At 51.9% G+C, this 13,189-nt stretch overlaps 1 protein-coding gene across 3 annotated transcripts in view; it reads left to right on the top strand.

The window, feature by feature from the left end:
- The window catches only part of LOC308573690 (uncharacterized protein), a 20,569-nt gene extending 7,827 nt beyond the window's left edge, over positions 1-12,742 (top strand). For all 3 annotated transcript variants that reach the window (XM_081170900.1, XM_081170899.1, XM_081170898.1), the window contains one exon: positions 11,858-12,742. In XM_081170900.1, coding sequence (XP_081027026.1) covers positions 11,858-12,394 — 537 coding nt within the window. In that variant the 3' untranslated portion in view covers positions 12,395-12,742. The remainder of the gene's footprint in view (positions 1-11,857) is intronic.
- Positions 12,743-13,189: the final 447 nt, after the last annotated feature.

The following is a 13,189-nucleotide window of genomic DNA, read 5'->3' as shown; positions in this document are numbered from 1 at the left end:
CTTGGGCAAATGAAGACACCGACCAGAGCAAGTCAGAGCAAAACAGCAGCCAGTAGGCTCGGTCTTTATTTAGAAAGACTGTCGCGACAGGACTCCCACCGCCCACAAGGTGAAGCAAGATGGAAGCCCCGAACAAAGGGAGACCCTAGCTTTTATTAGTTACTAATCCCCTTAGCTACACCCTCAGAATTACATCATATTTACATCATGATTATATTAAAAATAGGAGGAGTTGGGGAGGAGCTGCACAGGTAACTTGAGTGTCCTGACACCTGGCCGGAGCCTCCTTCCCCCTCCCCACATGAGCCATATTCAAGAACAAAGGAAAAGGGCAAAGTTCCTGCCCCCCTGAGGGGAATCCGGTCACAGTCCTTTGTGAGAGTCCGCGCGGAATACACTATGATATGCAGTTCATTATGTCCCTGATAGCCTTCTGTCTGAGCCCATCACCGATGGCTATCAAGGTTGTCACGTATACCAGGAAGGAACACAGAGTACGTGACTGCTCGGTGAAGGGATTATGGCCGTTTGATATCAGGCCACCCCTTTGATAGTCCTTGCAATATACAGTAGAATAAAAGTGGTCCGGTGAAAATCCGAAATACGGCTGATTTTTAGTGAATTTATAAAGGATATTGTCTTTGAAGTTCAAAACACTTTCGTCTTCAGGAAGCGGCTTGCTACATTTTGATTAGATCAGTCACGGTCAATTGAAGTCGGAAACTTTGTATTGAGAGCTGTCAAGGGTTAGGAAAAGAGCGGCAGTAGCCTGCAGTACCTGCGTGGCCGCCGCAAGGGGCGCTGTTCGGTAATGCTGATTGGCTGAGGCGGGCGCCGATTGACAGCGGAACTCGGTCGGCCGGTCTACCTATAATAAGAATAGGACTGCGCGGAGCGCCATAGCGGGGAGCTGTCAAGCTAGCGCTTCCTTATTTACGGAAGGCTTTAAGGGATGCCCCTCTAAAGGGACGTCCCCAGGGTCAGGAAGGGGAAGATGTGTGCATGTGTGAGTGTGGTGCTTGTGTAACACGTGTCAGTGTGTGTGGGGGGGGGGTTTTCCGGCGACAGTTCCCCCCTTCGGAGATAAGATTGCGTGGGTAGGGAAACCGCGCAATCCTTTTCTCCGCATAATTAATAGAGGCTTGACATATCATACCTAGAGTCCAGAGTCCGGAGGTGGTGCAAGGCTCCCATCTCGACGGGAGTTGATTGGATTTCTGATGCCGGTGGTCTGTAAATGGTGGTCGATCGCGGACGAAGGATAGGAAGACAAGAGCCACAAGTTTGACAGCACATCGGGAAGCAGTGGATCATGCAGCAGAAGAAAGCAATGCAGATGGCAACAGTGATCAATATTAAGAGGCCGTTCCCCAGAAGTTGTTTTATCCAGGTCGACCCAGGTAGCCAGTTCCAGAGCTGAGTGTCCGACAGGCCTTCGTGTTGGATATCCCTGAGTTTATCGGTCAGTTTGTGGATGTTGTTGAGGTGTCCTGTGATGTTCAAGGTCTGATCTGTGACGTGAGTGCAGCATTCAGTTCCTATGAGGGCACAAACCCCTCCAGTCGAGGCTAGTACGTAGTCCAAAGCAAGGCGGTTCTGGATCGAATTTTGCCTGACCTCTGTTAATTCAGTTAAAATGGATTGGGTAGCTGCATTGGATTCTTCCATAAAGTTCAGCAGTATGTCGGTCAGTTTAAGGATATCGACGTGGTTGGAGCCAGCCCCATAAGCGGGAAAGAGGGCCCGGCCGTAAGTTTCCCCGTTGGCCGCTACATCGGAGAGTTCTGACAAATCTTTTGCTCTCTTGTTGCGCCTCTTTCCGGAGGGAAGTTTTTGGGTAACACGGACCCCAGGTAAAATTAGTCCAAGGTAGCAGGTGCCACGGGAGTGGGGGCTGGCCCATGTATAGCCGCGGTGGCCGCAAATCCAGAACAGCCCCTGCAAGCACGAGTCTATGCGCCCAGTGTGGAAGGTGCGGAAAAAGCACTGGGAGATCGGGGAAGGGTCCCAGGGGTCAGGCAAGTCCATTACACGTTTCCATGCGGACAATAGGGTAGGGTGGATGGAAAGTTTGCCTTGGTGCCATAGGGTAATCTTGCCGCTTAAGGTAATATCAAGGGTGTACTTACAGGTGCTCTCGCCGATAACTTTGTCGTTGCCACTGAATTTCCGGCAGAGGTCGCCTGTTGTGGGTCCCGTCAGGTAGATGTACTGGTGGGTTAAGTTCACGGCGGTCAGGTTCCAGGAGCGTACATCAGCGGAAAGGTGTTGTTCTAAAGTGAGGGGTACTCCAAGGAATGGTATGCCACTGTGGAGGTGTGAAGGAGCGTTGGCGCAGATCCAGCATTCGTTGGCAGTTGTTTGTTTTGCAATTTGGGAGATCAGTTTTAGATAGGAGTTGGAGTGCCAGGTGGACAAGAGGTCGTTGTTGTTGGGGTCTTGGGACGTTGACAGTTCCCCCCTTTGTCGAGGTGCAGTCCCCGCCGGATGAAGGGGGTCTTGGCGCAACAAGTAGGTTAAGTTTGTGGCAAGGCCTCCACATCTCTGGGGGCCGGTGGTATCCCATTCTGCTGTTGGAGGTACGGGGTAGTGCCATCCTTCTAGGTACATTTTGCCGTCCCAATTGGAGGCTAATCCAATATCCCAGACGCAGCAGTACCTTCGGAGGCAGATGCCTTGTAAAATGGTTTGGCGGGGGGTGGAATCTACCCTTTGGCAGTAAAATCCGTGGATCAAACGATCTGTGGGGTGGTTCTGGTCAGTATAGACTGACTCTCCGCCACCGTTGTCCAGTTGAGCGATCGTTGTGGTGTACCATCGGAGAAAAGTACGTAAGAGCCATTGAGGCATTGGGCACGGTTCCAAGGCCCGTCTCTGGTGAGTATGAATTTGCCTAGAGGTCGGAAAGATGGTGAGCGAACAAAGAGTTCCCAGGTTTGGTGTGCGGAGAGGGTCGGTGAAACGGAGTGCCGAAGGAGAACGCGGGTCTCTGGCAAGCAGAATTCGAAATCCCCAAGGCGGTCTAATGTTCCTCTTTTTACCATATCAACGATGCCAAAGTCCAGGTATTTGTATTCAGTTTGTAATCCAGGGCAAGAAGTATGTGTGTTCGTGGAGTTCTGGGAAAAGGTGGTGGTGAAATGGAGGAGGAGTAGGATGGGTATGGTGGTTGTCATAGTAGAGCTGTCAAATGGGGAGCGGCGAGCGGTGAAGCTGTCAAACTGCTGAGCTGTCAAATGGGGAGCGGCGAGCGGTGGAGCTGTCAAACTGCGGAGCTGTCAAATGGGGAGCGGCGAGCGGTGGAGCTGTCAAACTGTAGAGCTGTCAAATGGGGAGCGGTGATACCTTGCGGAGTTTCAGGCGGATGGGGGGCTTATCTTTCTGGCTAGGTGTAGTGATGAGTTCGGAAGACCAAAGTGTTGATGTGAGAGGTGAGTCTGGTCCGGTCTGTTGGGCTCGATTCGTGCCCCGATCTGGTCCGGTCTGTTGGGCTCGATTCGTGCCCCGATCTGGTCCGGTCTGTTGGGCTCGATTCGTGCCCCGATCTGGTCCGGTCTGTTGGGCTCGATTCGTGCCCCGATCTGGTCCGGTCTGTTGGTCTTGCTCGTTGCAGTTGTTGTCGTCTGCTGGTTGGCGTGGGACGTGGTAGGGCGAGTCGTCCGGTGTGGGTTCAGGTGGCAAAGCCGGCTTGCAGCGGGTGTGATGCAACCAGGCTGTCTTTTCCGCTACCTTAACAGAAGTTGGAGTGGTTAAAAGTACTTGGTAGGGGCCCTCCCAGGTGGGCTGTAGGGGTACCTTGTGATATGTTTTTACTAATATCCAGTCCCCTGGTTGATACGGGTGGATGTTTTCATCTAGGGGGATGTTTTGGCTTGAGGCCGCGTATCTGTGGAGGCGAATGAGTTGTCTCTGTAGGTGTATCACATATTGTGTTAAGTCTGACTCGCCTACTTCCAACTCGGATGTTGGAAATTGGGTATTATATACTGGGGAGGGTCTACCAAAGAGTATTTCATAGGGGGATAGGTTTAAGTTTCCTCGGGGACAAGCTCTGAGATTATGTAAAACTAAGGGGAGAGCGTTGATCCACTTGATTCCAGAGTCTTTACAAAGCTTTCCTAGTTGTGACTTTAGCTGTTGATTCATTCTTTCAACCTGGCCTGAGGATGGGGGATGGTATGGAGTGTGCAGTTTCCATTTGATCCCTAGAGCTGCCGCGACTTGTTGAACTATCTCTGAGGTGAAGTGGGAGCCTCTGTCGCTATCTATATGTCTGGGTACCCCGAAGCGTGGTATTATTTCGTGTAGTAGAGTTTTCGCAACCATTTGGGCAGTAGCTCGGCGGGCTGGGAGGCATTCTACCCATCCAGTCAACTGGTCAATGATGACGAGGGCGTGTTTATAGCCTTGACAAGGGGGCAGATCTATGAAATCAATTTGAAGACTTTCAAAAGGGACAAAAGCCCATGGTCTGGCTCCAGGTGGACTTCTGGCAGTATGCTTAGGATTAAAAGTTTGACAAGTGTGACAGTTCTTTACTGCCGTCTTAGCGGCAAGGGCCAGTCCGGGGGCATACCAGCAGCGTTGAACTGAGTCTATAAGCTTGTCTCTTCCCCAGTGAGTACACTGATGGAGAATTCTGACATGCTTGGGTACCCACAGTCTAGGCATTATAAGTCTCTTGTCGGGAAGGTACCAGATGCCATTCTCAAGGATAGCTCCGTGATCTTCCCACCCTTGCCTTTCCTCCGGGGTGGCGGTTTTATACATTAGGTTAAAGTCTATGTCCGATGGAATTTGGGGTCCCTGGAATTCATTATCTGAAGTTAGTGGTTGAAGGGCTGCTTCTTGTGCTGTGTGATCTGCGCAGCGATTTCCTGTGGATACTGGGTCTTTTCCCTTGGTGTGAGCTTTGCAGTGCACTACCGCTATTTCCTCGGGAAGGTGTATGGAATCCATAAGGCGCTGCACTAGGGGCGCATGGGCGATCTTAGTGCCTGCGGCCGTTAGGAAGCCCCTCTGCAACCAGATTTGTCCGGTAGCGTGAACTAAACCGAAGCAATATTTGGAGTCTGTGTAGATTGTTACCCTCCTTCCTGCTGCTAACTCGCATGCCCGGATTAAAGCGATGAGTTCGGCCGCCTGTGCACTATACTTGGCATGGACAGGGCGCGCTTCCAGGATATCAGTGTCACTAACGACCGCATACCCGCTTTTCCTCTCTCCTCCCACTACTTTCGAGCTCCCGTCAGTGTACAGTACTAGGTGGGGGTTATCTAAAGGGAGATAGTCGAGGTCTCCCCGTGGTTTCTCGGCATGTCGTACTACTTGGCTACAGTCGTGGTGTGGGGTTCCGTCGTCTGGAAGGGGTAGGAGGGTCGCGGGATTGAGGGAATTTACTCTTTTAATGGTTACGTTTGATGGACTTAGGAGGATAGCCTCATATCTATTCAGTCTCTGTATCGTGAACCGTTGGCAGCCTTGTAGGCTAAGAAGGGTGGCCACCGCATGGGGAACGTTTACAGTCAATTCATGTCCCAAAACCGTTTCTTGGGCTTTTTCTAGAAGCAAGGCTGCAGCGGCTACGGCTCTAAGACATCCTACATTTCCGAGTACCGTAGTGTCGAGCTGTAGGCTGTAATAAGCCACAGGTCTGTTCCTCCCCTGGAACGGTTGTGTAAGGACGCCTGAGGCTACCCCTTTGTTTTCGTGGACAAATAGAGAGAAGGGCAGTCTATAATCTGGGAGTCCAAGAGCGGGCGATGACCTTAATTCCCGTTTGATGCATTCGAAGGCTTCGAGTGCCTCTGCAGTCCACTGCAATTGGTCTGGGGCGCTATCATGCGTCATTGCAGTGAGGGGCCGAGTGAACTCGCCATAACGGGGGATCCATGCTCGGCAAAATCCGCTCATTCCAATGAAGCCCCTGAGTTGTCTCTTGGTTTTTGGAAGGGGTAGTCTGGTTATGGCCTCGATTCTATCGGTGGTGAGAGCACGGGTACCTTGTCCGAGGATGTGGCCAAGATATTTTACCTCCTTTTGGCAGTATTGTATCTTCTTTGGGGATACTTTGTGGCCTTTATGTGCTAATATGGTCAGGAGAGTTATAGTATCTGATTTACAGGATTCCAAATCTCGTCCACAGAGTAAGATGTCATCTACATAAAGTCTGATGGCTGAGCCACCCGGAAGGTTCACATCAAGGAGATCTTGGTGTAAGATGGAGGAGAAAATTGCTGGGGACTCTACATATCCCTGGGGTAACCGGGTCCACGTTAATTGGCCTGTTTGCCAGGTAAAGGCAAAAAGAAACTGGCTTTCTGGATCCACGGGGATACTGAAGAAAGCGGAGCAGAGGTCTATTACGGAATAAACTACAGTTCCTTCCGGGATGGTGCTTAAAAGGTGGTGTGGGTTTGCCACCACGGCGTGTCTGGGAATAACGAAGGAATTAATCAATCGAAGGTCTTGCACCAAGCGCCATTTTACGGGGTTGGTATTCGGCTTTTTGACTGGAAGTAGGGGGGTATTACATGGTGAGGCACAGGGAACTAGAACTCCCATTTTTAGAAATTCATCGATCATCGGAGTGAGGCCGTCGATTGCTTCGGGAGGTAGGGGATATTGTTTAGTGCAGGGAAAGGGTAGGTCTTTCCTATAGTTGACTTTTACTGGGGTGGCGGACTTTAGAAGTCCGACGGAGGTTGATTCAGTTCCCCATAGCCAAGAAGGGACACTATTTAGAAGTTCAGGAGGAAGATCAATGGGTTTGTTGTTAGCTTCTTGCAGGACTCCTTGGAAGTTGAATATGGAGTCGTTTGGCATATGTAAGTAAATTCCTTCCTGGCCGCATTGAATAGTAGCATTTAGTTTACATAGCAGATCCCTACCGAGAAGGTTGACTGGGCTGGAGGTTAATAGGAAAGTATGTTTAACTGATAACGGTCCAACGGAGACTTTTGCAGGTTTGGATAAAGGGCAGTTTCGAGGAATCCCATCAAGCCCCATGACGGTCCTAGTTTCTTCGCCCGGGGGCAAATGGCTATTTGTTAAAGTTGAGTAGGTGGCCCCAGTGTCCAGGAGGCAATCGTAGGACTGCCCATCAATTTGCATGGTGCACATGGGGTCGGTGGAGGATAATTGCAAGACCGGGCAGAGGAAAGGGAAGGAGGCGGGATCTGCTTCTAATTGTCAATGTGTCTGATACTCTTCAACCACCATTTCGCGAGTTGGGTTTGCGGGTCGTCCTCCCTGCGCGAAGGGGTTGGCAGCGTCGTGGGGTTGGTTTCGTGGTCGCGGCAGGGGTAGCGAGTGTTCAGCGTTGGGTTGTGTTAGATTTGAGGGTTGGATAGGTCCGTATGGAGGAGTAGGTTCTCTGAATCTGGGGTGGGCATTTTCTGGGTAGTATGGTCTGGGGTTTTTGTACTCGACCTTTCTGGCTCCTGTTCGAAGGGGGCAATTTCTCTTTATGTGCCCTACTTCTTCACAGTGGTAGCAAGTGCGGTCTTCAAAGAGTTCGGACCCCCCTGGTTTAAACCTTTGTTTCGGGGTAGGCATTGCGGCTGCATAAGCTAACACCCTTGGGGAATCAGGTTTTTGGTCTTTCTTTTTTCGTTCATCCCTCGAGTTGAAAACAGACTTTGCGATGGAGAGAATTTCACTTATGGTTTTTCCATCATATCCTAAGTGAGAGTTTAGAGCCTTTCGAATGTCGGCCGTAGCTTGGTCTTTAAAAAACCCTTTTACGATTACCTCGTGTTGAGGGCTCTCCGGATCAATTCCCCCCCAGGTCTTAATGGCGGAGACTAGTCTAGAGTAGTAATCAGAGGGGTGCTCATCTGGTCCTTGAAGGATAGCTTGGACCTTGGTCCAGTTTACTGTTCGCTGTCCCGCAGCTTTAATGCCGTCTAGGATGGCCTTCTTAAAAATTTTTAAACCCCATTTGCCATCCTCTGTGTTATAGTTCCAGTCTGGGTCGTTGATTAGAGTCTGGGCGGTCAGCGGGGCCATGTTGGTGGGGCGATCTGGCTGGTACCCCTCCCGGGCGAGAGCCTCTCCCGCCTTCGCTAATATCTCTCTTTTCTCTGCCTCGTTAAAGAGGGCCCCAAGCAGCATATGCACATCTGCCCAGGTGGGGTTGTGGGTGGAGAAGATGGTGGCCACCTGGCGGTGGCATTTGTCGGGGTCGTCTCTTAGGGAGGGCATCTTGTCGGACCAGTTCATTAGATCCGAGGTAAGGAAGGGCTGGTGAGTAAAGACCATGCGGGGTGGGTCTCCTGCCCTAATGGGGGGTATTGGTAAGGCCCGTAGTGGAAAGGCACCCTCCACCTCTCCGTTTTGCAGATTATCCCTGTTCCTGGTTCTACTGGAGACGGGTCCCTCTCCTCCTTCGGTTAAAAGCTGCCCATTGAGCAGGGGTCCGAGATTTAGATCTAATTGGTCTCTTGTTACGCTGGATGAGCTTGAGGAAGGGTCGGGGGTTGGTTGTATATTTGGCGTGCTTTGGGGAGGTGTAGCGGCTGCAGGGCGCGGTGTATTCTCCCTTGGCCCTGTGCCCCCCCCACCAGCTCCCCCGGCTCCTGTTCTATCCGCCGCCCCGGGTCTTGGTGGTGGAGGTGCTTGAGGTTCGGGGTAGTAAAAGGGGATGAGGGTCCTATCCAGCTGTTCTTCCTGAGCTCTGATCTCATCGTATGGGGGGGGTCCGGTTGTTTTTAAAACAGCCATTTGTCGGACAATTTGTGCTTGCTGCCGTTGAAATAGTTCGCGGGCTTCAGCGAAGGCATTTAGGTAGTACAGCTGCCGGGGCTTTTCATCAGCCAGGTAAGTTTTAAGTGCTTGCATCTTCAGTAAGTTAAAGGAACCGTGGGGCGGCCACCTGGAAGCTGGTTCTAGATGGTGGGTGAAGGCAACCCACGAGGTGTTGCAAAGGTCCCTCAACTTGGACTTCGAAAGTCCCTTCCTTCCCCTCAATTCCTTCCAGTTTAAAAGGACAAATTGGAGGGGGGTGTCAGAGTCCTCCATCTGGCGGGAAGGCTTCGCGAAAGCCTTGTCGCCTGGAGGAGTCCAGTCGGAATGTTTAGAAGCCTGGGCTCCCATTCTTCCTATGTAAGGGTAGGGATAGAAACACGCACACAGGGGAAGAAATGATGGGAAGGGGGGAAAAAAAAGAGGGGTAGAAAAAAATTCCTCAGTGTTTGGAATATCTTTGACTATCACAGTTTTCACCTATCTCCAAGTAGCAGTTTCAGGAAACCTTACACGAGAGTACAAACTACAGTCACGGGACTCCTGGCCCGAAAACCTTAACCTCGGGACTCCTGGCCCGAAAACCTTAACCTCGGGACTCCTGGCCCGAAAACCTTAACCTCGGGACTCCTGGCCCGAAAACCTTAACCTCGGGACTCCTGGCCCGAAAACCTTAACCCCGGGACTCCTGGCCCGAAAACCTTAACCTCGGGACTCCTGGCCCGAAAACCTTTACCTCGGGACTCCTGGCCCGAAAACCTTAACCTCGGGACTCCTGGCCCGAAAACCTTAACCTTTTCCTTTCGCGCTGCTTCACAGGACTAAACCCTAGTGTGGGGCCCCAAATTGTGTACCACCCACTTTTCTTTCCACGACAGCCTCCTGCCTAGCCTTGTGACTAAGTTCGGAATTCCCTACTGAACGCTTGCGCAGTGCAATGTCAGATCGGGGTCCGAGAAAATTCAAAGGTTGAAAGGAAAACAAACGACCTTGCGTTCTCACGTACCCGGGTCATCCCTAACAAAGGTCGCCAGGCAGGAGGGGCGGCTTCGTTTGCATAGTTAGGATAGGGAAAAGTAAGAGAATATTTGAAAGATGCCTCCGGACAACTCCGGGAGAAGAACGTCAGGAAAATAGTAGAAGAGCCACGCTTTCCCGGACTCAATTCCAAGACGGAAAACGGGGGAGAAAAAGGAGAGAGGGAGAGATTAAGGCGTTCCTGGACGACTCCGAGAGGTTACGCCGGAAAACCAGTAAAAGTACCACGGTTTCCTTGGCCGCTTTCCGAAGGGGAAATCGTGGAGAGAAGGAAAAGTTCCAGAAACGTTCCCGGCCGACTCCGAAGGGCAACGTCAGAAGAGAAAGAAGAAAGTCTGGCTGTCGTGGAGATATTCCCTTTCCAACCCCCCTCCCTCTGTATTTCACTTCAAACCATACTCACGTTCGCAGATGTCCCCCGCAGATCCCGGGATCCTTCCTTAGCCGGCTTTACCTCGCCTTTGCTCTCTCTGGTTGGGCTTCTGGTGACGGTTGATTACCGCCCGCAAAGAGGAGGCAGGGAGAGGAAGAAAAGGATCCCCGGGCTAAGGTTGTCCGGTGGCGCCCGATCCCCTCTATCTCCCCTCTCACCTTTACAGGAGAACCAAGTGTCCCTGAGTCGCGGTCGCCAACTGTTAACGGAAAAATCTGAGGGCTCTCTTGGGCAAATGAAGACACCGACCAGAGCAAGTCAGAGCAAAACAGCAGCCAGTAGGCTCGGTCTTTATTTAGAAAGACTGTCGCGACAGGACTCCCACCGCCCACAAGGTGAAGCAAGATGGAAGCCCCGAACAAAGGGAGACCCTAGCTTTTATTAGTTACTAATCCCCTTAGCTACACCCTCAGAATTACATCATATTTACATCATGATTATATTAAAAATAGGAGGAGTTGGGGAGGAGCTGCACAGGTAACTTGAGTGTCCTGACACCTGGCCGGAGCCTCCTTCCCCCTCCCCACATGAGCCATATTCAAGAACAAAGGAAAAGGGCAAAGTTCCTGCCCCCCTGAGGGGAATCCGGTCACAGTCCTTTGTGAGAGTCCGCGCGGAATACACTATGATATGCAGTTCATTATGTCCCTGATAGCCTTCTGTCTGAGCCCATCACCGATGGCTATCAAGGTTGTCACGTATACCAGGAAGGAACACAGAGTACGTGACTGCTCGGTGAAGGGATTATGGCCGTTTGATATCAGGCCACCCCTTTGATAGTCCTTGCAATATACAGTAGAATAAAAGTGGTCCGGTGAAAATCCGAAATACGGCTGATTTTTAGTGAATTTATAAAGGATATTGTCTTTGAAGTTCAAAACACTTTCGTCTTCAGGAAGCGGCTTGCTACATTTTGATTAGATCAGTCACGGTCAATTGAAGTCGGAAACTTTGTATTGAGAGCTGTCAAGGGTTAGGAAAAGAGCGGCAGTAGCCTGCAGTACCTGCGTGGCCGCCGCAAGGGGCGCTGTTCGGTAATGCTGATTGGCTGAGGCGGGCGCCGATTGACAGCGGAACTCGGTCGGCCGGTCTACCTATAATAAGAATAGGACTGCGCGGAGCGCCATAGCGGGGAGCTGTCAAGCTAGCGCTTCCTTATTTACGGAAGGCTTTAAGGGATGCCCCTCTAAAGGGACGTCCCCAGGGTCAGGAAGGGGAAGATGTGTGCATGTGTGAGTGTGGTGCTTGTGTAACACGTGTCAGTGTGTGTGTGGGGGGGGGGGTTTTCCGGCGACAATGTAGGTATTTCAGGACCAGTGCGTATGGTCCCAGCGGCTGCCCCCAGTCACCAGTCCAGCTGCTGCATTATGGATTAGTTGTAGTTTCCGAAATGTAGTTTTGGAAATCTGAAGCAGCGCATAATTCACGTAAATAAAAGAAACTAATCTCAACCAACCAAGTTCTCCAGGTGTCTAGGGATGGACATAGACCCACACCCTGAAAGTAGCAAGAAGCCCAAGAAGAGGTGCACACTGACTCCAGCAGTAGCCGAGGGGGCAGCAGGATCATGCTCATGCTGGCTTCTGGCATGGAAAGCCATTCCAGGTGGGGAACCTGAGGCTATTTTCTGTTCTCTTCCAGCGCTGGGCTGGCCTGGCAGAAAAGAGCGGTGGCAACGAGGACAAGGAGATGCCCTGGGACCACAGCAAGGGGGGTGATGAGGATAAAGGCCCCCCAGCAGGCATTTCCCGGCTTTCCTTCTGCCAGCCGCTGCCAGAGGATGAGGCCCTGTCCAAAGAGAGCAGTTGCCCCCTGCCTGAAATGCCAGACTATCAATATATGGCCAGCAAACAGAGAGGCCTCGAGGGAGACCTGAAGCAGCTGCAGCCTGAAGCAGAGGCACCCCTTCCCTCTGGGGAAACAGAGCAGGAGAGCTCTTCTTCTTTGCCATGCGAGTGGGGCTTCACCTTCCAAGAACAGGGCCCACTGGAGACGGAGACACCCGTCCTCCTCCTCCTCTTTGGCAGCAATGATTACTGCGCCTTGGGAGGTGGCCACAGCCAGCCAGGCTCCAGGCCTGCTGCTGAGCAGCTGCTGCAGAGCATCTCAGCATGGGGGCCGGGCCAGGCTGCAAAGGACACCCCCCAGGCTGTCCTGGGCCCCACTAGCCATGTCTGACCCCCACCCACAGATCAAGGCGAGCCCTGTTGCCCTGACCATGGCTGGGCTGATGTCTCGATAGATGGATATTTCCCCAGTGGGGCTGGACAAAAGACTGTCAGTGTGACTTGATGGCTAGGGCTCTCTCTTGTCTGGCCTTGGAAGGGGGCATCCCTGGAAGAAAGGAGGCAGAAGAGCATTTGGGAGCTGTGTTGCAGTGGGAGACTCAGAGCTGATAGTTGGAGTATGTGCAGCTGGGTTGGCAGGGGGTAGTACAGTGTTGGAGAGCAGATGCAAAAACCACAACACGGCGGCTTCCTCACTTGAGGTGCCTGCTTCTTTCCAGTGAGTTCTGCTTGCAGATGCCCTTTGTGTTCTCTGTTCCCTGTCCCCCACCAGAACCCTGCAGTGCTGCTGCTGCCACCCCTTGGGAAAGGTGATGGAGTGGTGACTCACAGGCCCAGCCTTCCTGGGCATCTGAGGTTGCTGGGCCTGGAAGCTGCCACCTACAACAAAAGTCAAGAAGATCAAGGAGCCAGGGAGGGTTGAGCTGTATCCTTGAAACAGCTCTTGGTGCAGTTTCTTGTATTGCAGAGGGGGTTTAATATATGCAAATCCACCAGAGAATTCAGGCATCCATCAGATTTCATTGGTCTCCGAAGGCTGACCATCTCAAGTTCCTCCGGCACTGCAGCATGCAGTAGCTGCTTTTAGCCCAAACCTCACCAGGGAATGCTCTGTCGGTGATGATGGATTCACAATAAGCCCCCCCTCCTCACTTACAGTGTGTGAAGCCCATCCCCATCCATATGT

This window comes from Podarcis bocagei (genome assembly GCF_964188305.1).
Source record: "Podarcis bocagei genome assembly, chromosome: 14".
In the NCBI taxonomy this organism is placed as follows: Eukaryota; Metazoa; Chordata; class Lepidosauria; order Squamata; family Lacertidae; genus Podarcis; species Podarcis bocagei.
The sequence above is the reverse complement of the archived record's forward strand: the minus strand, read 5'-3'. Positions and strand labels throughout refer to the sequence as shown.